At 43.4% G+C, this 23920-nt stretch overlaps 1 protein-coding gene across 1 annotated transcript in view; it reads left to right on the forward strand.

Moving 5' to 3' along the window:
- Nucleotides 1-18731, forward strand: part of LOC147898637 (uncharacterized) — a 510556-nt gene extending 491825 nt beyond the window's left edge. Inside the window, exons 22-23 of the mRNA XM_087379736.1 lie at nt 17906-18110; nt 18238-18731. Coding sequence (XP_087235862.1) covers nt 17906-18110; nt 18238-18473 — 441 coding nt within the window. The 3' untranslated portion in view covers nt 18474-18731. The remainder of the gene's footprint in view (nt 1-17905; nt 18111-18237) is intronic.
- The last annotated feature ends 5189 nt before the right edge of the window (nt 18732-23920 follow it).

Consider the following 23920-nt stretch of genomic DNA (forward strand, 5'->3'; position numbering starts at 1 on the left):
ATGCTCCAAGAAGCAGTTCGAGCTGATGTAGGGGCTGGAAACTGACAAAATCAGCAGCAAAAGTGCCCAGAATGAGGTCGCCCAGCCCAGATGGAGCTCCTGAAGATAGGCGACTGGAAAAAAGTGCTGTAAATCAGAAAATAGAGCTGATTTTGAGGATGTCTGGCTGCGAAAGATCCCAAAAACAGCAAGTTTGTAGTTGCCTAGGTCCATTAGTGACGTTGCTGAAGGCGCCCAGCTACAGGAGACCTCCAGAAAGGTCCATTAGTGACCCTGCTGAAGGCGCCCAGCTACAAGAGACCTCCAGAAAGCTGCTACAGGCAAAAACGGGCTGGCTGGACTGATTTCTTTGCAACAGAAGTGACTCTTCACAAGAGAACTGAAACCCGGGAGTGGTAGAAGCATGGGAAGCAATGCGGGAGCCAAGCTCTGATACCAATTGTTGGAACTATGGGGAGACACGAAGTGGATAAAGAACACAAGAGTGTAGTCCACACACAAAGCTCCACTGAATAGTTCAACAATAGAAGTACAAGACTTGGGATATATATGAAACCCAAGTATAAAGTGAAAACCCTAGACTAGAATAACTTAGACCAAGTCTAGCCTATAATACCATACCATTGTATGTTCTATCAGTTGCAAACATATCCCATGCTTCTTTCGATGTCTTGACTGTGTTGAGCTGTCCTAGCATGACATCTTACACATTCTGCTTGATCAGATGATAGGCGTACTTGTCTTTCTTATCCCATTCTGCCTGGAGCTTGGGCAATGGCAGGATTTGCTACAGGTGCGGAAACTATTTGTGTAGTTGTAGATCCCGTTGCTGGTGCTGTGACAACAGGTGGAGTAGAGCTACTGGTGGCTTCGTCCAATGGTCTAAGTGTAGACCAATCGACATACTCCCATTTGTCCTACAGTATAAGAATGGTCTCCATTCGGTATTTCCATGTACCGTAATTAGAGTTGTCTAACTTAGTAGATGCCTCCGGATTGAGGTTGCTAGTCATAGACATGGTGCAAGAAATGTACTCAAAGTGTCGTGAAAATCTCTGTATGAATCAACTGCAAATACACTGACTGTGCCAAGTGAAAGCTCTGAACCGTCGGTGAAGATAGAACTGCAATATATAAAATCTGATCTGTATTACAAGGCTGGTGGCAAATGATGTGGGGAATAGCCAAGAGGCTTTACAAGGCTGAAATGATGTGCATAATGCCGTGAGATAGCCGAATAGGCTTTACAATGGTGGCATCTGTGTGTGAAATCAAGTGCTATCTGCCCACTGAAACAATCTGCAATGCCTCTGTACTCTCTGAAGTCTGCTCATTGAACTGATGATCGTAAGGTTTCAGGTAATGTAATGACGTGAAACCGTATGTGAGCATATGGACTGACTACTAGTAGGTGGCATGGCTTAGATTGGCAACTTGAGGGAATTCAAAGTGTCCCCTCTATGGCAATCTAGTCTACTCTGATCTAGATCTATACCAATGGTCGATCGATGAAAGAACAGCAAATAATTCATTTTCTTTTGTTTTAAGTGTTGGGTCAGATGCGTAGATGTAGAGGCGAATGTGCGTGAAGGAAGTGGTTTTGTCGGGCGAGGCTCAAATGTGAGTGTAACTTGCATCGAAATGTGCGCGTGATGTGACGAGCGTGTAGAGCACAAAAAATCGAGCGACTTTTTTTTTTGGAGCGCCCTCAAATTCTTCCTGGATCAAGAGATACGACTTGATCTAGGTGGAGGGGCAAAAGGAGTGCAAATGGGACTCAATGATGATGTGTCACTGTGGGTCACATGCAGTGATGATGTGGCATTGTGCCTAGCAAGAGGTGTGCCAGTGGAGCCCTGTGCTGAGGTGGCAGGAGTGGTCACATGCAGTGACTATGTAGCACTGTGTGTGCCTGCAGAGGATCAGTGTGCCACATGGCACTAATGATGTGATAGATGATGAGGTCAACAAAGTTCATCTTACGTAGAAAAGAAGGGGACCGACAAAAGCCTGGATCCAATAACACTGTATTAAAAAATTTTGGACTTGTCTAAAGTCCAATTTCAAACTGGACTAAAGAAAAGTCCAAAAGACCCCGAATACACTCCTAATGCAATTTTTAAAGCAAACTTTAGAAAACAAATACTTGATGAGATTACCAACTACTTGAACATTAATAGGTTGACCAACTCTCTTACAAAGGTGGTATACATATATACCATCTTGGTGTAGAAATACACCCTACCATAAGAGCCACACATGATGCGAATTTGCCACTCAAAAACAAAACATACTTGAAATTCTAATATGATCTACTCAGCACCACAAGGCTTGTTTAAGAGAATACAAAATAAGATTAGCAACTATACTATTACAGACCACACAGGCCTAGACCACAAAGGTTGAGATATAAAAAATTTGATATAATCTGCTCAACCCTTGGCCCATTTTGGTAGCGGAAGTTTTTTGCAGGCACTCAGAAAAGTACCATGTTTTTGCTGTGCGACCATTGTTCCGTAGGTTGGTGAAAAGTTGCTGCAGAAATTGCATCGTATGCCTGTGCGCAGAGATATTGGGAGTGACAGAATTATTCTTATTGCCTGTTGATGCAAAATCGTCACTAGGAAGTGACTTTGTGGTCAAATACCACTTTCGTCAGTTTTGCAGATTTACCCTTGTGAGACAAAAGTTGTGTTTTTTGCGGTGACAGACTATTTTTGCAATGTTCTGTAATGGTGTCTGATGCTCTTTCACAAATAGTCACTGAAAAGCTTGACAAGAACAACTTCCCAGCATGAAAGTTTAGAATGATGAATTTCCTTAAGGGAAAAGGCTATTGGGAGGTCATTACTGGAGCTGAACAAGAACCAGTTATTCCTAATGTTCCCAATCAACATGAGTTGCAGGCATTTAAAGGCTGGCATGAGAGAGCTAGGAAAGTTATGTACTGACTGTCTATCAATACTTCAGATTCTATGATTGTGCATATTCAGGATGCAAGCACACCGAAGGAGGCGTGGGATACTTTGACAAAAATATATAGCACAAATATGCAAGCCAGGAAAATGCAGCTCAAGCAAGAGTTGCATAATGTGCAGAGAGAAAATATGAGCATCAATGACTACCACATGAAGGTGAAGAAGATTGCAGATGCACTTGCTTCCATTGGGTCGCCAGTGGAAGATAATGATTTGGTTTCTGTGACATCCATTGCCGTCTGTGTGGTCGCACAGTTCCGGACATCCATTGCCATCCGTGAGAAACTTTTTGGGGAGTTGATTGCTCTGCTAATTTCTGAAGAGCAGACAAATGGTGGTGCATCCTCTTCAGGAGGAACTTCAAAAGAAACTGTCTTCTACTCAAATGCTGGAAGAGGTAGAGGCAGAGGCAGAGGCAGAGGCAGAGGCAGAGGCAGAGGCAGAGCAGGCCGACGATCTAGAGGTCGTGGCAGAAATTAGAATATGCAGCAAATTCAAGAAAACCAGTCCTATGGAGGAGGACGTGGTAACCTTAGAGGTAGGGGGAGCCAAAGAGGTCGTGGTGGATGGCAGAGAGGCCAAAATGCAAACAGCAATGTTGAATGCTACTACTGTGGTAAAATGGGTCATATGGCTAAAGGCTGCTATAAAAAGCAGAATGACATCATGAATGAAAAATTGCAGCAAGCCAATTATGCATCCTCTAGTAGACAGGGTGATGACATAAATGAGCATTTGTTTATGATGCAGCACATGACCAATTCTGTGACAAGTGCAAAAGAGAGCAATGATGTGTTGTATGTTGACTCAGGTGTGTCAAACCACATGACAAGTCATCCAGAGTGGATGCAGGATGTAAGGAAAATGGAAAGACTAGGATTTCTGGAGACTGGTGATGATACTACACATCCTATTGTGCAGATTGGTAAAATTCCTTTGTCTATGCAGGATGGAAAAAAGAAATATCTGTCTGATGTATTTCATGTCCCGAATATCACCAAGAACCTGGTTTCTGTTGGTCAAATGGTTGAGCAGGGCTTGCAGGTCAGATTTAATCCTCATGGATGCTTTGTTGAGGATATGAAAAATAAAGGTCGCTTGATAGCAAAAGGGAAGAAGAAGGGCAAAATGTTTATGTTGGATGCGGACATGCCTGAATTGAGTGCAGCAATGTTTGCACATGGGACCGGTGTAGTTGTAGATATTAATATCTGGCATAAACGCATTGGTCATGTTAATGTACAGCGACTTAATCAATGCAGGCCCAAAATATTGTTGCAGGATTGCCTAAGTTCAAGGTTGCAGAAATGCATAAGGTATGTGAAGCCTGTCAATTTGGAAAACAGGCAAGGAAACCATTTCCTAGACATGTTCAAGAGAGTAAGAGGCCATTGGAATTAATCCACTCTGATGTGTGGACTACTAAAGCTGCATCTATTGGAGGCTGTCATTATTTTGTCACTTTTATTGATGACTACAGCAAAAAAGGTTGGGTGTATTTTATGAAAAAGAAAAGTGAAGTGTTTGGGCATTTCAAAGCTTTTAAAGCTATAATTGAGAAAGAAACAGGCCTGCAAATAAAATGCCTAAGGTCAGATGGAGGGGGAGAGTACCTCTCAAATGAGTTTGCAAGGTTTCTACAAAAGCATGGCATAAAGCAACAATATTCATGCAGTCATACCCCACAGCAAAATGGACTTGCAAAAAGGAAAAACAGGCATATTGGAGAGGTATCTCGTGCCATGCTCAACGAAAAAGACCTACCAGATTATTATTGGGCTGAAGCAGTTGCTACAGTAGTCTACGAACAAGACTCCCACTGCAGCAATACATGGCATGACGCTAGAGGAGAGGTATACTGGTAGGAAACCAAATATTTCTCATTTGAAAGTTTTTGGTTGCATTGCCTATGTTCATGTGCCAGATGAGTTGAGATCCAAGTTGGATCCAAAAGCTAAGAAGTGCATCTTTATTGGTTATTCTTTGCAGTAGAAAGGGTATAGATGCTATAACCCTTCTACTCGTAAGTTTACAGTGAGCAGAGATGTTTTTTATGAGATGAGCAGCTGGTATAAACCAGTAATGTTTGTAGGTTGAAGAAAGCCTTGTATGGCTTGAAGCAAGTACCCAGAGCATGGTCTGACAAGATAGGACAGTATCTTGTCACTATTGGCTTTCAGATTTCCAAGGCAGATTTCTCACTTTATGTGAGAAAAACAGAGAAAGGCATTATGCTGCTTGTTATTTATGTTGATGATTTGATCATCACAGGTGATAGTGATGAAGATATCCTTCATGTGAAAATGCTATTGAAGCATAAGTTTGAGATGAAGGATTTGGGAGAGCTGCATTATTTCTTGGGCATTGAGGTGATTAGATCCACAAGTGGGATATGGCTCTTGCAGAGGCAGTATGGATTGGACATGCTATCCAAATATGGGATGACAGGCTGTAAGTCTATTTCAATTCCTTTGGAGCAGAATGTGAAGTTGAGTGCAGATGCAGATGAGCTTCTGGAAGACCCTACTATGTACAAACACATAGTAGGAAGTTTGATTTATATGACTATTACCAGGCCAGATTTGAGCTATGCTGTTGGGCTGGTAAGTCAGTTTATGCAGGCTCCAAGGAAACCACATTTGGATGCAGCTAGACGTATACTGAGGTATGTGAAGTCCACATTGCAGTATGGACTATTTTATGAGACTGGGGTTCAGATACAGTTGCATGGATACACTGATGCTGATTGGGCTGGTAGTATTTCTGATAGACTATCTACCAGTGGATATGTATTCTCTTTTGGGAGTGCTGCAGTCACTTGGAGCAGCAAGAAACAGCCTACAGTTGCAGCAATGGCTGCATGTGAGTACAGGGATGCAGCAATGGCTGCATGTGAGGTAGCTTGGTTGCGTAAGCTACTTTATGATATGCATCAGTCTACAGATGGGCCAGTTGTCATTTATTATGACAACATGAGCAGTATACACTTGGCAAATAACCCAGTCTATCATGCTAGAAAAAGCACATTGAGGTGTATTATCACTATGTGTGGGAGAAGGTTTAGTAGGTTTTATTGATCTGGTTTATGTCAGCACAGAGGATCAGGTAGCTGACATATTCACGAAGGCATTGGGTGCAGAGAAGCTGTGCAAGTTTAGAGACATGCTTAGTGTGCAGGAATTGGGATTAAGCTCGAGGGGGAGTGTTGAGATATCGAGCTCCACTCATGATATGCCAAGGTAACCGTTGTGAATTTATGTCACCGACTTGTTAGCTGCAGACGCAGTTGGTACACCGCCCATGAATAATAGCTGGATGACAGCTATCTTTATGTACTCTAGTTAGTGGCTTAGTTAGTATGCCACCTAGGTTAGCTAAGTTTGGTTTCAGACCCACATATAGGGTTCATCTATTCCTTTTGTACTTAGAGAGAGTTCTTTTTGCTTTCACAACTAAGAAGAGGGAAACTGTATTCAGCGTCCACCTTTGTGTGTATTCCCCCATTGTGTATGTGAGGAAGCTACAAGTCAGACTCCTTACTCCTCTCCCACTCTCTTCACAGGCTTCTCCAAGTACAAGCAGAGCTTTGCCACTACTCTACGCACACATTCTGTACTACCTAATTCCATGTTAGCACAGAGGCAACACTGTCATGTTCTGTCCTTGGTTCCATTCCAGTAGTCTTTCACCTTGCCTTCATGGGGGGATGTTAGAATATGAAGCCAAGTTGAGTCAATTTGGTGTGTTCTAGTGTGTTCTAGTGTGAGTTCTAGTCTGGTGTGTCCTATGGATGCCACGTGTCACATTGGTAGTTATCCCATATGCATTGGTGTTCATATGTGTGTGTGTGCTCTATATAAGAGCTGTACTTGTCTAGTGTCAAATCAATCAAGTATTAAGGTACAAGCTCTTTGGTCTACATGTGAGTACTCTCATTTTTTTTCATTGCTCTAGTCATTTCATTTCCATTTCATTATGTCTCCTTTTGAGGATCACTTCCTCTCTTCCTAGCCTACCCTCTCTCCACCATGTTCCTTCAAAGAGAAGAGTGGAGAAGAGAGTAGTCACCGTGGGTAGGGAGAGGGAGAGAGGAAGAGGATGAGGATCATCCAAATATTTTTAAAATCATCATGGAGGACAATCACCTAGTAAATCTACCCTTTTTTGGTGATCTTTTCTTCAAAATTCACTTGGTCCTTCAACGGTTTGAAATGGAGGTTTGTGACAATGTCTTTTTAAATGCAGTGAAAATATTGATTGCATTGAGAAATTTGTACAAGATGAAAGACATGGTAAGTATGATGCTGGATGCCTTGACCTTAACAAGTCATATTATATTTATGTAATTATTAAAATATTTTTTACAAAGTCTAATGTTTATGTCATTAAACAAGGGAAAATATTAGTAATGAAAGATTATATCGGAGTGTAGTGTAGATATGAAGGCACTAGAGCATGAGCTTAAGTGTAGGATATGGTGAGAGAGAGAGAGAGAGAGAGATAGAGAGAGAGAGAGAGAGCATGATCTTGAGCTTGAACGTGAGCTATGAACATGGAAGAGTGTGAGCTTGAGCATAGAATATGGTGAGAGAGGCAAGTATGAGATTAGTTAGGGCATGGTACCTTGCTACGTTTATAAAACATGCCCTTGCTTTATTACCTCTACCAATCACAATGAATATGATAAGGATATTAATATAATATACTTCATCTTTGTTACAGAGAGTTCACATTTGTATCTTGCATGTCTATTGCATATTGGACTAGCTATTGTGTATACATAGATACCATACATTGGTAATGAGTTTCACACAAAGGTCAAATGCATGTACTACCCTCTCCTTCTTCTGGATTACCCCTATTCTCCTATAGGGGTCTCCTGGGATTTAGGAAAGCAAACGGAGTTTTTATTTTTTGTGTTTGAATCGGCCAACACACCTCGATTGACGAATGGATTCCCATTCAGTCAATCCGTCTCCGCTCACACCGGCCGCGAGAACTGTCACTTTTTCAAAAGACGAGCTACAGCAGTTGCAAAAGGATTTCTAACATGAGTGTTCCACGACTCTCTTCGCACGCATTCATGGCTCACACCCCTCCAGGTTACAAGCTAGAGATTGGATGCTGTCGGGGCTTCCTCAGGACCTCGCCCCCCACCTCAAGGATGTTCGTTTGTTGGGACAGGGTTTCTTTCAGGTGTGCCTAGATTCCCCGGATGTCACGAGAGACCTGCTACAGGCAGGGTTTCTACTTCTAGGCTACAAGAAGATCTTTCTGTTTCCTTTCCAACTGGGATTTGACCCAGTTGAAGAGGACAAGCAGGGAGTTTCTGTTTTCATTAGGTTCCCTGGTCTTCCCTCAGTTTATCACCGGCTTCTTTAAGTTATTGGCGAGAGGTTTGGTGTGGTGGCAGAGATCCCCACTCTCCCTGGCAAGCCCTCTTCGGCTGCTGAGGCGGTCAGGATGGACGGGGTTCCCAGGGTTAGGGTCATTGTCCAGGTTCCCAATATTTCAGATGACCACATCATGCTACAGCGACCCGATGGGTCTTTCTTCCGCCAGAGATTTGAGGTTGCAGGTCGGTAGGACCAGTGCAGGATTTGCAGATCCTCGGGGCACTTCGCCAGAGATTGCCCAAAGAAGAAAAAGAGGCCCACAAAGCAACCAGCTCGTACTACCTTACGACAGAGAGCTGGAGCAGGACATACCGCTCCACAGACATGGCCTCAGACATAGGCTCCCCCCTCTCAGCTGATCAGGAATCAGCTCCATCCAGGTGTTTCAAGTGGTTCCCTAGACATTCTTTTTCTTCAGGAACACAAACTGGATATCAGAGATTGCTCAAAGTCAGGTAAGCTGCTCTCAGGCCGGACTTTTTGGCTTCCTGCCTTGGGAACCAGAGGAGGTACATGCATTTCAGTTTCAGACTCTGTTCTCCCTCTGGTCATTGGACACGGTACCATAACCCCCTCCAGGGCCCAGTGGGTTTTACTTCTGATTGACGAACGTAAGGTTCGTTTCCTCAACCTTTATGCTCTGAACAACAGAGGGGACCGTGTTTTGTTTTGGAAAGAGTTGCTCTCGTGGGCTGACATTGCGGATTCATGGATTATTGGAGGTGACTTCAACATGGTTGAGGCACCTTCGGATAAGAAAGGGGGCAGAGAAGGTGGTATCCACTCCCTTGAGAGAGCAGCCTGGGATGCCTTCTTGTTCAGGTTCAGTGACAGAGATGTTTGGTCAGATGATGCATTTATTGTTCAGTCTCAATCACTTTTGTTTTCATGGTCGAACCATAGGGTGAAGATGCCTATCCATGCTCGGATTAACAGATTATATGTGGGTGACCGGGCTCTTGATAGAGGGGGGACAGTTTGCATTGCACCCGGTGTTTCCACTTCAGACCATTTTCCGGTAATTTTGTCCATTTCAGAGCCTCATCTGAGAGGACGGTCTCACAGTATCAGGATCCCAGACGCCTTATACACGGATGAGACTCTCACAGAGGCAGTGTTGGAGATCTGGGTTTCTCATATGCAGGGGGGGTGGCCGGTCCTTCACATGTGGCCACAGCACTTGACAGTATCAGCGACTTCTATCACTCAGTTGCTAGTGCCCGGCGAGGTGAGGTACTCAGGTGAGAGATCGGTATCCGCCGACAGTTGGTAGCCCTTCAGAGGGAGGAGCAGCAATGTCCTTCAGATGCTTGGATACAGGAGTGCCTTGCTGCGGCAAGGGCTCACTTGCAGAACCTTGCTTGATCAGAGAGCAGAGTATGCCTTCCATGCACGGGAGTCCTTTTGGATACAAATGGGAGGGAGAGTCAATAAACACTTTTCTCTACACTTGGCCCCAGACATAGTAGAGAGAGTGTCAGGCAGCTTATTGACTCTGACGGCGTTTTGCAGTCCCATCCAAAGACCGTCATGCATTTAGCGACATATTTTTATACCTCTCTTCTTTCCGTAGATCCGAACTCACGAGCCAGAGAGGTGGCTAGAGATGAAGTTTGGCAGAGTTTACCTGTGTTGGTCACCCCAGAGATGTTATGCTCACTTGATGCACGCTTTACCAACACAGAATTCAAGACTGCTCTTTCTGCCCTTCATAAGGACAAGTGCCCTGGTGGTTCCGATGGTCTTACTCCCTCTTTTTTTATAGCCTTTTGGGATATGATAGGTGATCACATTACTTCAGCCCTGTAGGGCATTTGGGACTCGGGCGAGATGCCTGACTCACTGACCGAGGGACTCATTCACCTTATCCCGAACGGTGGCAACATGAATTTTGTATCCCATTGGAGACCCATCACTCTTTTGGGCACTCTTTACAAAATCCTTGCCAAAACGATCAGCATCCGACTACAGCCCCTTCTTCCAGATCTCATCCATGATACTTGGACAGGCTTTGTGCATGGCAGGAGCATTTTTGATAATATCTTTTCCGTTTGGGAAGCCACAGAGTGGGCTATGCAGAGTGGACAGAGGCTAGCAGGTTTACTCTTGGACTTCGAGAAAGCCTATGACAGAGTAGATTGGGGTTTTCTTGAGGGCACTCTTCTACGATTTGGATTTTCAGATGCTTGGATCAGAGGGGTGGCCTCCCTTTACAGATCAGCCCACAGCCAGGTTTTGATTGGAGGGGTAAGGGGAGACAGGTTTCAGATTTCCAGATCAGCAGTTCGTCAGGGATGCCCTTTAGCTCCCTTCCTCTTTCTTTTTGTGGCAGAAGCTATGAGTATCTTCCTTAGATCTCAGGCTGATCTTTTTGGGCTGAGACTGCCCTTGAGATAGGAGCAGGAGCTTTTGGACTGTGAGTTGGCTGATGACACTGCTATTTTTATTCAGGCCTCCTTGCAGTCACTTGATTCTTTCCGGACAGCCTTGGATATTTTTTGCTCAGCTGCAGGGGCACACATTAACTGGCATAAATCCTTTGGCTTTTGGATCAGTGATGAGGACACTCCAAACTGGTGCCGGTCTAGGGATTGCATCACTCAGCTCATCAGACCAGTCAGGAATTTTTTATGGAGTGGACTTGATGGCACAGCAGATGTTGCAGCAAGGGTGGCCTAGGAGACTATTATTCTCCCTACATGTGAAGGGGGCCTTAATGTCATTGACCCGGACTTGCAGTGTAGGGCATTGCTTTGTAAGGTGGTGGTGAGAGGACTCATGCCTGGGCAGGAACCTTGGAAGGATTTCTTTTTTGGACGCATTTAGGCTTGCACACCAACCTTGGGAGATGATTGGGTGGACAGCCCTCGATGGATTTTCACATCATCCCCTCTCAGATCTCCTACCTCTCCTCTCATGACTGCCACCCTGAAAGCTTGGGGGAGCTTCAGGAACACTCTTCGAAGGATTCCACCTTCTACCATCGAAGAGATTGATAGGCAGCCGATCATTTGGAATGATAGTATTCTTGACGAGCATGCCAGACCACTGGGCACTTCCCATTACATGCAGTGGTCTAAATGGGAGAGAGGCCCCGCCTACACAGTAGGCACTTGGAAATCTTTTATCAGGCTACCTCTGTGGATCAGAGACTGCAGTCCGTGAGTCACCTCAGAGGGGTAGCACGCAGGATTCAGCAGACAGATGCAGCCATCCCGGTGGAATGGACAGTTGAGCTGCCTATTACTTCCACCACTTGGATGGGGGCTTTTTCGAGGACATCAATTCCTTTACAGGTGATCGCTCTCCGAGGTCTCACGGAAGACGCACTGGTCTTTGATGTTGTGGATGGAGGTTTACTTTCTACATCCAAGGATGGCATTCTTCTTGAGGTTGCCTTTCAGCCTGTCAAGATTGTTGGTTTTGTGGACCTTGGAGCGGGCTTGCAGTGGTACTTAGACCCCGACCCTCTACTCTTGGCCTTGGGATCCTGGAGGTTGTGGTTATATGGGGGTGCACCTATCAAGTGCTTGCAGTGGGACCCAGGAGAGTGGGAATGGATAGATCATGGGCACCGAGAGAGGGGGATTCCCTTCTTTCGTTTCACGGTTGGTAATGCCAGGAGGTTTCAGCTGAGCAGTAGGGGTTGGATTTCCTTCAGAGCCCCCCATTGGGAAAGCTTCTTCATCACTGCAGACTTGCATAGAAATTTCTGGAGGAGGCTCTGGAAATCCCTCAGAAATAGAAAGATCACTCTTTTCTTTTGGCTTTCTATTTCATGGAGGGATTGCAGTGAACCTGTGGAGATCACGATTTGGGGCTGATCCCACTTGTCCTTGATGCCATTCTGCAGAGGAGTCAGTGCGCCATTGCCTCTGGGACTGCAGTCAGGCGAGGACTGTTTGGAAAGTGGTTGCTCGGATACTCAGCATTTTTCACACTTCCCCTTTCTTCATGACTTGGGGCTCGGTCGCATGGTTATCTCTTACCGGGCCCAATGTGTTTTATGAGGGTGAGCCTTCTTCCTGGGCCCTCTCGGTCCGCCGGCAGGTGATAGAGCCCTGCTCTCTACAGGATGTACCACTTACTCCCTTCAGAGCTTCTCATGTTTTAGTGGACACCTCTTGGGAGATTTTGGCTAGCAATTCCTCTTGGCACATTTGGAGAGCCAGATGTACTGAGGCCTTGGATGGCACCCAGATATACCCATTACAGGTGTTCACGGGTATTTGGTCTGACACAGTTCACACTTTGATAGCCATATGGGCTAGCATGCAGGGCCTTCATGGGCAGCCTCTTCTAGAAGGACTATATTTCTTCGAGTTTGGAGAGGTTCTCCCTTTTTCTCGGAGGTTTCTACTGGATTGAGATGGTACTATCAGCCTCAATCCTTTCTTTTTGGCTCTTGAGCTTTTCGTGCATTGCATGATGTATCCCATATGGAGCTTGCTCTAACGGTTTTTCTTTAATACTTAATAGAAGTCTCTTTTTGCAAAAAAATAAAAATAAAAATAAAATCTAACATCCTTCAACTTTATCAAGTCTTTATCAAAGAGAATTCACATTTGTATCTTGCACATTGGACTAGCTATTGTGTATACATATATGCTATGCATCAATAATGAGGTTCACACAAAGGTCACATGCATGCACAACAAGCTTGTAAGGCTTTGTTTGAAGTATGGGGATTCAATTCAAAATACAGGATGCTAAAGGCATAGAAGAGTCAGGCTACACATATGACTGGCCTCAAAGATTTTGATAGTGTGTAGAAAGGAAAACACAAATTTCATCAAATCACTCTTATATAACATTGGGGTTAGGCATTTTGAAACTAATATATGATTAACAAAAACAGTCAGGGTTTGAAAGACGATAGATATATTTATGTGATAGGTCTTCCAGGGGGGATTGTGATTGTGATCATGCTATTGCTCATAGCAATAATGATGATGCCTATTCACTTAATGTGAATGAGAATTGGTATTTGGATAGCGGTGCTTCACAGCATATGACTCCTCATAAGAAGTGGTTTGAGAGCATCAAACCTGTGTATGAGCGGTAGGTTACTTGTGCCAATGATGCTTCTCAAGACATCACAGGAGTGGGACATATTCCCATTAAGCTTGATAATGGTGAAGTCAAGTATATTCGTGATGTTTGGTATGTTCCAGAGTTGCGGAAGAATCTTATTTCAGTTCCATCCATAGCTCATGATCAGCAAATGCTTGTGGAGTTTCAGGATGATCAATGCCGAATTAAAGATCCTAGAAAGGGATATGCAGTGGTTGCCACTGGGACTTATGATAAGGGTCTTTATAAGTTGGATGCTAAGCCCCATGTGCAGCATGCCTTGGCTGCGTCGAATGCATCTTCATGTGATTTATGCGATGCTAGATTTGGTCATGCACATCATAGAGCATTGGCATACTTGCAGAATAATCAAATGGTTGAAGGGATGCCAAAATTGCAGCAACCATCTAGTTCTTTTTGTGAAGGGTGTATTATGGGAAAGTTGCACCATTTGCCTCTCAAAAAGGATGGATCAGTCAGAGCCACACATATACTGCAGCTTGTGCATAGTGATGTATGTGAGGTGAATGTGCGGTCACATCGTGGTGCCAAGTATTATGTGTATTTTATTGATGATTACTCTAGATTTACATGGATCTTTCTCATGAAAGAGAAATCTGAGGTGTTTCATTGGTTTTAGGAGTTCAAAGCACTTGTTGAGAACCAGACTACTGCCAAGATCAAAACACTCAGGACAGATAGAGGAGGGGAGTACATGTCTCATGCCTATAAGAATTATCTGGCTCATCATGGGATTCATCATCAGAAGACATGCCCTTACACACTAGCTCAAAATAATGTTGCTGAAAGAAAGAATAGGACCCTCATGGAGATGACCAGATGCATGCTGAGCTACAAAAAGATGCCTAAAGTATTTTGGAGTGAGGCTGTAGTTACAGCCACATACATCCAAAATAGATGTCCAACTAAAGCATTGGTGAATCGGACTCCGTTTGTGGCATTCTATGGATATAAGCCAAAGGTTAGCCACTTCAGAATTTTTGGATCAGTGGCATATGCATTAGTACCAGATCAACATAGATTCAAGCTTGATGATAAGGGAATCAAATGCATATTTGTGGGTTATAGTACTAGAAGCAAGGGCTATAGGCTTTACAATCCTGAAACACGGAAAATTATCATAAGCAAAGATGTTGCTTTCATTGAAAACGATTGCTTTATGCCTAATGATTTACATATGCCCATTGAGGACACTACACCTTTGGATATTGTTCATTTTGAGTCAGAAGATATGCCATCACATGTGTCTAACACACCAAGTTCTTCCTCCACTACATTTGGAGAAATTCCCCATACTGATGAAGGTAGCACTTCTGAAATTTCAGTTCAGAAATCAGTCAATGAAAATCAGCCTATTGTCTATGAAAGGAGGAGGGTAAAATTTGCAGATCAGTCTTAGCCTGCTGCAGCTAGTCAGCCCCTTCCTAGATGGGCTCGGGCTACCATTCAGGATGCACAAAATCAGCCTGTGTTGGGGAGAACAAGGTCTAGTACAAGGCAAGTACAAAATCAGGTCAATTATGCCTTGATGAGCACAGTTATGGAAGCTGAAATTGAACCTCAATGTTTTGAGGATGCTCAGGGACACCCACTATGGGAAGATGCTATGAAATATGAAATTCAGTCCATTGAAAAGAATGCCACTTGGGAATTGGTTGGTCTCCCTGTTGGGAAGAATGTAGTTGGCACCAAGTGGATTTATAAGTTGAAATATCATTTTGATGGCACAGTTGAGAAACATAAAGCCCGTTTAGTTGCCAAGCGGTATAGTCAAGAGGAAGTAATTGACTGTGAGGAGACTTTTGCTCCTATAGCCAAGATGACAACCATTCGGACTGTCATTTCTCTTGCTGCAAGTTACGGTTGGCCTGTTTATCAGATGGATGTGAAGACGGCCTTCTTGAATGGAGACCTAAAGGATGAGGTCTATGTGCAGCAGCCCCAAGGTTTTGTGGTTAAGGGACAGGAACAAAAGGTATGCAAGCTTCGCAAAGCTTTATATGGGCTGAAACAAGCACCTCGGGCTTGGTACCATAAAATCCATCAGTTCTTGTTATCACAGGGCTTTGTTAGCACTCATACTGAGCCAAATCTCTATGTGCTTCAAGAAAAATCGGAAATCATCATTCTTATTCTTTATGTGGATGATATCATGCTTACTGGCAGTGATGAGGGAAATATTGCATCAGTAAAATCAGCTTTGTCTCAGTCATTTGATATGACATACTTGGGTTTACTGCACTATTGTTTGGGCATTGAGTTTTGGCAAACTCAAGATGGTATTTTCATGTCCCAAACTAAGTATGCCAGGAGTATATTACAGATATTTCACATGGAGAATAGTAAGCCTGCATCTACACCTCTTGAGAAGGGTCTCAAACTGTCTAAGTATGATAAGGCTAAAAAGTTTGATGGCACTTTGTACAGACAGTTGGTGGGGAGTCTTATCTATTTGTGTTCCACAAGGCCTGATATTGCTTATGCTGTAGGAGTATTTAGTCAGTTTATGCATTGTCCCACTATCACTCATTGGAATGCCACCAAGCGTGTTCTCAGATATGTGCATGGCACTATTACTCTTGGGATGCATTATACCAATGCTTGTCATCTTGACCTATGTGGCTTCACAAATTCTGATTGGTTAGGGGACATTGATGATAGAAAATCCATTTCTGGCTACTATTTCTCTTTGGGTTCCGCATGCATATCTTGGTTAAGTAAGAAGCAGGCCAGGGTCTCTCTTTCTTCTAGTGAAGCAGAGTATAAGGCAGCAAATGCAGCTACTACAGAATGCATATGGATATGACTTGCATCATTCACAAGATGATCAGGCCACCTCTATCTTGTGTGACAGTCAGAGTTGCATAAAGATTGGTAACAATCCTATTTTTCATGCTCGCATGAAACATGTGGAAAATCACTATCACTTTATATGGGATTGTATAGCAGATGGCATCATTAGCCTCATCTATTGTCCATCTGAGGACAATGTAGTAGATATCTTCACTAAGATCCTATCAGCAGAAGTGTTTGTACATCATCGAACAGGCTTGGGAATCAGAGACATTACAACAATGTCAAGGGGGGGTTGTAAAATGACATTGTTTTTCTTGTAATACTCCCATAGGTTGCTATATCCTGTTGGATGAATTTGTGCAACCATGGTACTTTAAGTACCCTAGGTACTTCTAAGGAGTTCCTAGAGTACTTCAGCCATACCATTGAGGGGGGATTTGATAGAACATACAATGGTATGGTATTGTAGGCTAGACTTGGTCTAAGTTATTCTAGTCTAGGGTTTTCACTTTATACTTGGGTTTCATATATATCCCAAGTCTTGTACTTCTATTGTTGAACTATTCAGTGGAGCTTTGTGTGTGGACTACACTCTCGTGTTCTTTATCCACTTCGTGTCTCCCCACAGTTCCAACACTCCTCTCGCGTGAAGCCCAACTGAAAATTCACCTCCACACCATGGGTGTGCTGAAGGCCCAATCCCTGTGGCCCCATCCGTTTGTCCATCATGCATGAAATCTGATCTCCCATAATAGCATCACCACTTCTCCAACCCTGTGGATGCGAAGGCAGACAAACAGCCAGGACTGGCTGTCTGCTGGTGGCTGGGTACAAAAAGCCTACCCAAATTTTGGAACTCGAGAGGAAAAAGAAAGAGAAGGATGAAAGGAACACCCTGCTGGACTATGACAACCAACAAGAAGCAGAAGCAGTGGATGAAGAGGGAAAAATAGAGGCAATATAATAGCCGGGGTGGGATGGAGAGCCAAGCTATGACAGAGAATGGAAGGGGCCAGAATGTCCTGTTACATGGCGGAAATGACAAGATGCAAAGATTCAGATAGAAGATCAAGGGAGGGGGAAGCACTGTAGAGCAGAAAGGGGGGGAAACAGGAGGATGGCGGGCTCATATGGTCTGAGAGAAGAGAGGTAAAGCTGTTGGAGGCAGAGGATCTCAGGTAACACACTCTATCTAATGCCATCTATTATTATTATCTCATTTTAGAGCTAGTTCTTGTTGTGAACATCTAGTATTCTAGAGATATCAAAGCATTGATGTGCAACCTCTGAGCAGTGATTAAACCATTCCAAAGAGATTGATGTGCATTAAATTTTGTATGTTTCTATGCAATTGTTTTTCTATACTGAATTAGCATGCCTTTTCACATGGAGCGATGTAAGTAAATAATTTTTAAGTGTATTCCAATATCTGTCATATGCTGACTATAATAATAAAGATTCCTAGGAAGGCTTTAAAACAGGCAAAATTGTACTCACAAATTCCCTACATAGACACCAAGGCCAATTGCATGTATATCCTCTCTTGGAATATATCATGTTCTAACTGAGATAGTTATCAAAGAGGTGCATGTGAGGATTCAATCATGGCCTAAACTAGAGCCATGTTGGACTGGAAAACAGGGATTCATGACAGGGGCACTGCAGTTACATGCTAGAAAATACCAAATACCAATTGATACACTGAATTTTGGATTCCAAGTACTTGATCTTGAAAGTGAAGAAGATGTAATAAGTGCACCTTCTGATGGAATATATGCGAGTGGATTATTTCTTGATGGGGCAAGATGGGATCGCAATCGCCAATGTTTAGCAGAGGCCTTCCCTGGTACACAGGATTCTGATCCCTGAAAGTTTCGAATTTACTTTTAGTTATCTTAACAGAAATCAAAGGCAAGTAATTCTACAATTTTTTCTAGGCTGACACGTAGCAACATTCATGTTACACATGACAGGTGAAATGCATTCGAATCTTCCAATTGTTCACTTTGTTCCCATTGTCAACTATAAGCCACCTGTCGACGAGTATCAATGTCCATTGTACAAAACTCATGTGAGGGCTGGAGTTCTTACGACAACTGGGGCCTCATCTAATTTTATTAACAATGTAAGCTTGAAGATCGATCCACACACAACTCCTGACTTTTGGGTTTTACAAGGAGTGGCGTTGCTTTGCCAACTTGGAATTTAGCCAAGATAGGAGGATATGCTACCTTATGCACTGCAGTTTGTAGGCATGAATTTTTTGATGGCTATTCCGCAGAACAAGGCTTCTTTGAAGTATTTCAGACTGCACACCATCTATGGTGAGTTCCATCTAGTGATAAGATGGAAAATGTATGAGACTATATGACACTTTTCTGCCTGTAAGGCTAAACTATAGTCTGCAGACATGAACTATCTCAATGTAAGTCTTGAAATAAGGGTTACTTCGAGGATAATTTTTGACTTTACAAGTCTTTCTGGTTAGTGTTATGATTTAGTTTTGACAAGAAGAGTAATATTCTTTTTTTCAAGTCGGTAACTACAGAGGATGCCAATATATTTCTTTAAGGTTACATTTTCGTCTACAAACATGTTGCATATTCTTTAAGGATACATTGTGGTCTACAAGTGTGATATATATTTTGTTTCAACGTAAGGTTATTCTTCTTGGCAATTATTTTCTAATATTGTGACAGACATCTAGTGGTTGACATTGAATGTGACATGCTTGATGGTATTATTTCTGTATGATTAGATTGTAGTTTACAAGGCATTAAAATCTAAAATTCTTCTAGAGAGGAATATAATTGTTTTCTACTCGCAAAACATATAGGATGACAATATATGTTTGCTATTTTTCTATATTTGTTACGTATCTGTCAACATGTGTGTCTAGCACAAAGGGTTTTTTGAAGCGCATTTATTTATTTATTTTCAAAGAGAAACTTCTATTAAGTATGAACAAAACCTGCAGAGCAAGTTCAAAGAGGAAATACATCATGAAACGCATGAGAAAAAACACTCCTCAGCAGGAGGAACAAAACAACCAAGGTACAGGCTGAGAATACCATCCCCCTGTAGCAATCTCAAAGAAGAAGGGGGAGCCCCTCCATTCTCTAAAGAATGTAGCCCTCCTAGCAGAAGCTGCCCGAGAAGACCCCTGCATGCTCGCCCAGATGGCCATCAGAGTATGTATGGTGTCTGTCCGTATACTGGCCAATGTGTGAGACGGGTTGACCTAGGATCCATCCAATGCCTTTGTGCATTTGGCTTTCCAAATATGCCACGCTGTAATACATGCCAGTATCTCCCAAGAATAGTCCACAGAGGCATGCACAGCTCTAAAGGGTGAAGCAGGAACATCATCCAGAGAGCATGGATCGACTAAATGGCATCGAATTGATAAAGCCCAAGAAGAGTCATGTCTCTCGTAGAAGACCTAGCTATCCCCTTCCAAATAATCTTGGCCTATCTTGCAATCCAATAAACAATGCCGAACTGACTTCTAGACAATAGCAATCCCTTCCAAATGATCCTAGCCTATCTGTAATCCCATAAACAATGCTGAACTGACTTCTAAACGGGACAAAGATCTTCTAGACAGTAAATATTCCCCCCCCCCCAAAAAAAAATATTACTTCATTAAGTATGGATGAAAGCTACAAGAGCAAGCTCTAATGCGGGAGTACATCATGCCATGCATGAAGAAAAAAACCAGCTCAAAAAGAGCTAACAAAAATCCATGGTGGAGGCTGAAAATGCCACCTCGACCCTAAAGAAGACTCAGAGAAGAATGGAGATCCTCTCCAAACTCTGAAAAAAGTATCCCTTCTGGCTGTAGCTGCTCTGGAGGATCCCTGCATGCTCCTTCAGATGGTCATCAGTGTGTGTATAGTATCAATTCATATATTGGCCATAAACTAGCAAGGGTGAACCTGTGTACCCTCCATCACCTTCGTACATCTAGCCTTCCAAATATGCCAAGCTGTAATGCTAGCCAGAATCTCCCATGATGTGTCTACCGAGGCATGAGCAGCTTTGAAAGGAGTGAAGGGGACATCCTAGAGAGAACATGACTCCATGGAGTGTCGTCATATAATGAAGGGTGAGTCTAAGTCATGTCCCTAAAAAAACACCTGAGGGCCAGTAAGAGATAACCATGCCACGGATCCCCAAGTCATGAAGAAGGGTGCTCTATGAAATATGTTAAAAATCTTGGCAACACCCTTCCATATCGTCCTCGCATGTCTGCACTCCCAGAGGCAATGCTGAACTAACTCAACTGCTGCATGACATCAAGGACAAGTAGGGTCAGCCCCAAACCTAGATCTCCACAGGTTCACTGCAATCCCTCTATGAATAGAAAGTGAAAAGAAGAGAATGATTTTTCTATTCATGAGGGATTTCCAAATCCTTCTCCAAAAATTTTTATACACCTATCGCAATGAGGAGCTTTGGAGAGCCTCCAACCTCTACTACTAAGCTAAAAACTTCTAACATTTTTGACTGTGTAATGAAAGAAGGGGATGCTCTTCTCTCAGTGCCCTTCATCAATCCATTCCCAGTCCCCTAGGTCCCACTGCAAGAACCTAATGGGGGAATCGCCATATAACTAGAGTCTCCAAGACTCGAAGTGCCAAGAGAGCAGGGTCAGGATCAAGATACCACTGTGAGTCCATGTCCCACTCCATGTAACTGCAATGCTAATAGGCTGGAAGGTAACCTCCAAAAGAATATCATCTAAAGATCTGAGAAGTCTGCCTCCCGACTAAACATCAAAGACAAGGGTCTCCCAATGTGCATCCTGCAAGGCAATAATCTGTAAAGCAATACCCGTCTTCGTGGTGAAAGCCACCCTGGCTACACATGTGAGGTCCCATCTAACCCACTCCATAGGAAGTTCCTATTAGGTCGCATGAGCTGAGAGATACAACCTCTAGACAATGAATTGGTAGATGATACTATAGTTTTCTTGGATGCCACGACACTCACTTCTTTTAGGATAGCCTTGGATTTGTTTTGTACTATTGCAGGGGCACACATCGATTGGCATAAATCCAATTGCTTTTAGATCAGTGATGAGACGAGGACATCCCAGATTAGGGGAATGAGACTAGTTTCACTTGGATTTAGAGGGGTGTTCCTGTCATGTATTTGGGGACCTAGGTCGGTGTGGGTATCTCTTCAATACAACAGTTTTCTTCTTTGTTGGAGAGTACAAGGAGAAAGCTCCTCTTTTGGTGTTTGGCCAAGCTTGATCTTGAATCCAAGGTAGTATTGGTCAACCAAGTTTTGTTGGCCATGGCTTGGTTTATATGTTGTTTATGGTGCCATTCTAGGGAGTGCATCACTCATCTTAAGAGATTTGTTAGAAACTTTTTATGGAGTGGACTTGATGGCACAATAGATCTAATAGCCAAGGTGGCTTGGGAGACTTTGATTCTCTCCACACATGAAGGTGGCTCGATATCATAGATCTGGATTCACAGTGCAGGGCCTTGCTCTGCAAGAGGGTGGTGAGGAGACTCATGCCTGGGCAAGAGCTGTGGAAGGATTTTTTCATTCGTAGCATATAGTCTTCTACGCCTACTTTGGGAGGAGACTAGAGTTATAGTTCCAGCTGGATTTTTACTTCAGCCCACCTTAGGTCTCCTTCCTCCCTTCTTATGGTGGCTGCTGTCCTGAAGGCTTGGGCCAGCTTTAGGAGTACCTTACAGAGAGTTTCCCCTTCCTCTGGTGAAGAGATAGATAGACAACCTATCACATGGAACGATAACATACTTGATGACCATGATAGACCACTTGGTGCCTCTTACTACATGTAGTGGTCCAAGTGGGAGAGGGGGTCTACATCCACTATGGGATTCTAGAAAACCTTCCAAAAACTTCAAGAGGATTGAAACGCAGAGTTAGTAAGCCATCTTAGAGGGAGTGCAGGTCAAATTCAGCAGATTGATGCAACCATTCCAGTGGATTGGATGAATACGTATGATGTTCCTATTTCATGTTTCACCTGGATGGGAGCTTTTATTGGAGCGGGCATTCCTCTACAGGTTAATGCTTTCTATGGTGCAGATGAGGATGCCCTGGTTTTTTATGTCCTTGCGGGATGCAAGATGCCTAGATTGACCGATGTGAAGGAACATGGTGGAGATGGAGAGAGAGAAGTAGAAGTAGAATTTATTATCATCCTCGGGGGGGGCAAAAATGACCCATGGGACCTAATCATCAGTACAAAAATCTCCTCCGATGTGGAGGGGTCAAGAATTTTCAAGTTCTTGATGGTACCAAAAAAGACGGGTGACAAAAGATCCCAATGTTGCCGGAGGGGCAATGGTGAGAATTGATGAGAGCTGAGTGGTGTCTACCAGTATCTGTTGGTAGTCATCCCTAATATGTGTATATCTGGGGCATTGTAGGGCTACATGTGCCTCTGTCTTGACTGTTTGTGAATCGTACAGAATGTACAAAATCCGTATAGGCTATATGGAATAGTACGACCCTGTACGAAATCTCGACGGGACCCATAGCAAAAAAATGAGGGTGAAATCTGGCGAGAAAAGTAGAGCAGAAGCAATGCAAGGGCACGTGGGCCGGCACAAGAATCAAGAAAGAGCACAGGAATCCCTAAACGATGGGCTCGTGCACAGATTGGGCTGGCTGCTGCAAGGCAGGTCCACTCCTTTCCTCCTCTCTCTCTCTCTCACACACACACACTTTTTTTAGTGAAAACTTTGATTGATTATATTATAAGAATAGTCACCTCAGAAAAGAGGCGCTAGAAAATACATCAACTGAAGATCTCAGTATAAGCCAAATATACATCCTAATCCATCTGGCGAGTCTGCAAGCAATCAAAGAAAGATTGCTGCAGAGAATGCTTAAAGTAAGCAAACAAAGAAAATTTGGGATCACTTTACAATTACGGTCTGCCCATAAAGTCCAAAGTGCCCAATAGCGAGCCCAAACAAAGAAACATGAAACTCCAGTCACTGTAGATGAAAGCCAAAGAGCCAGAAAAATTTCCCGAAGAGAAGAGTCAGGAATCTCGCTCGTAGCCGCTATTGAAGAGAATCCGGAAACTGTTGAGAAGACGGGCAATGCCAAAATAAATGAGGCACAGTCTCCTGAGAGGTTAAACACTGATGACATACAGCACGAGCAATGTGCCTATGGGCCAGCAACTATCCAGATGGAAAAATTCCCAGAAGCACTCGCCATAAAAAAACCTGTTGCTGAAGTGGAAGCTTGTATGCCCAAAGTTCTCGCAGTCTTTTCCTCCACCACTTAGCTGGCCGATTCAATCGCCAAATAGAATTACCCTTTTTTGAAACCGAGGGTTGAGGCAAAAGGATTTTGTATAATGCAGGCACAGTAATCTAAGATATCCTCAAAGGACGAGAGGAGGACCTAAGGGAACTTAGAATCCAATCCTCTAATCTATCCTGGAGTTCCAAAGGGGGAATCGGGACCAAAGGTGAAAGCATACAAGTGATTTGCTGCCACAAAGTACGATAATGAGAACCCAAACCATACTGTGTGGTTGCCAAAGAAAAGGGAAGCATAGAGCCATCATTCTGAATAACATCAGCAACAGTATTGATCCCTTTAAAGAAAATAAAGTAAGAATGGCGAGGCTCCTATAAAGCAAGC

This window comes from Dipteris shenzhenensis, chromosome 9, assembly GCF_047967505.1.
Source record: "Dipteris shenzhenensis isolate YYH24624 ecotype China chromosome 9, Dip_SZ_1.0, whole genome shotgun sequence".
Taxonomy (NCBI): Eukaryota; Viridiplantae; Streptophyta; class Polypodiopsida; order Gleicheniales; family Dipteridaceae; genus Dipteris; species Dipteris shenzhenensis.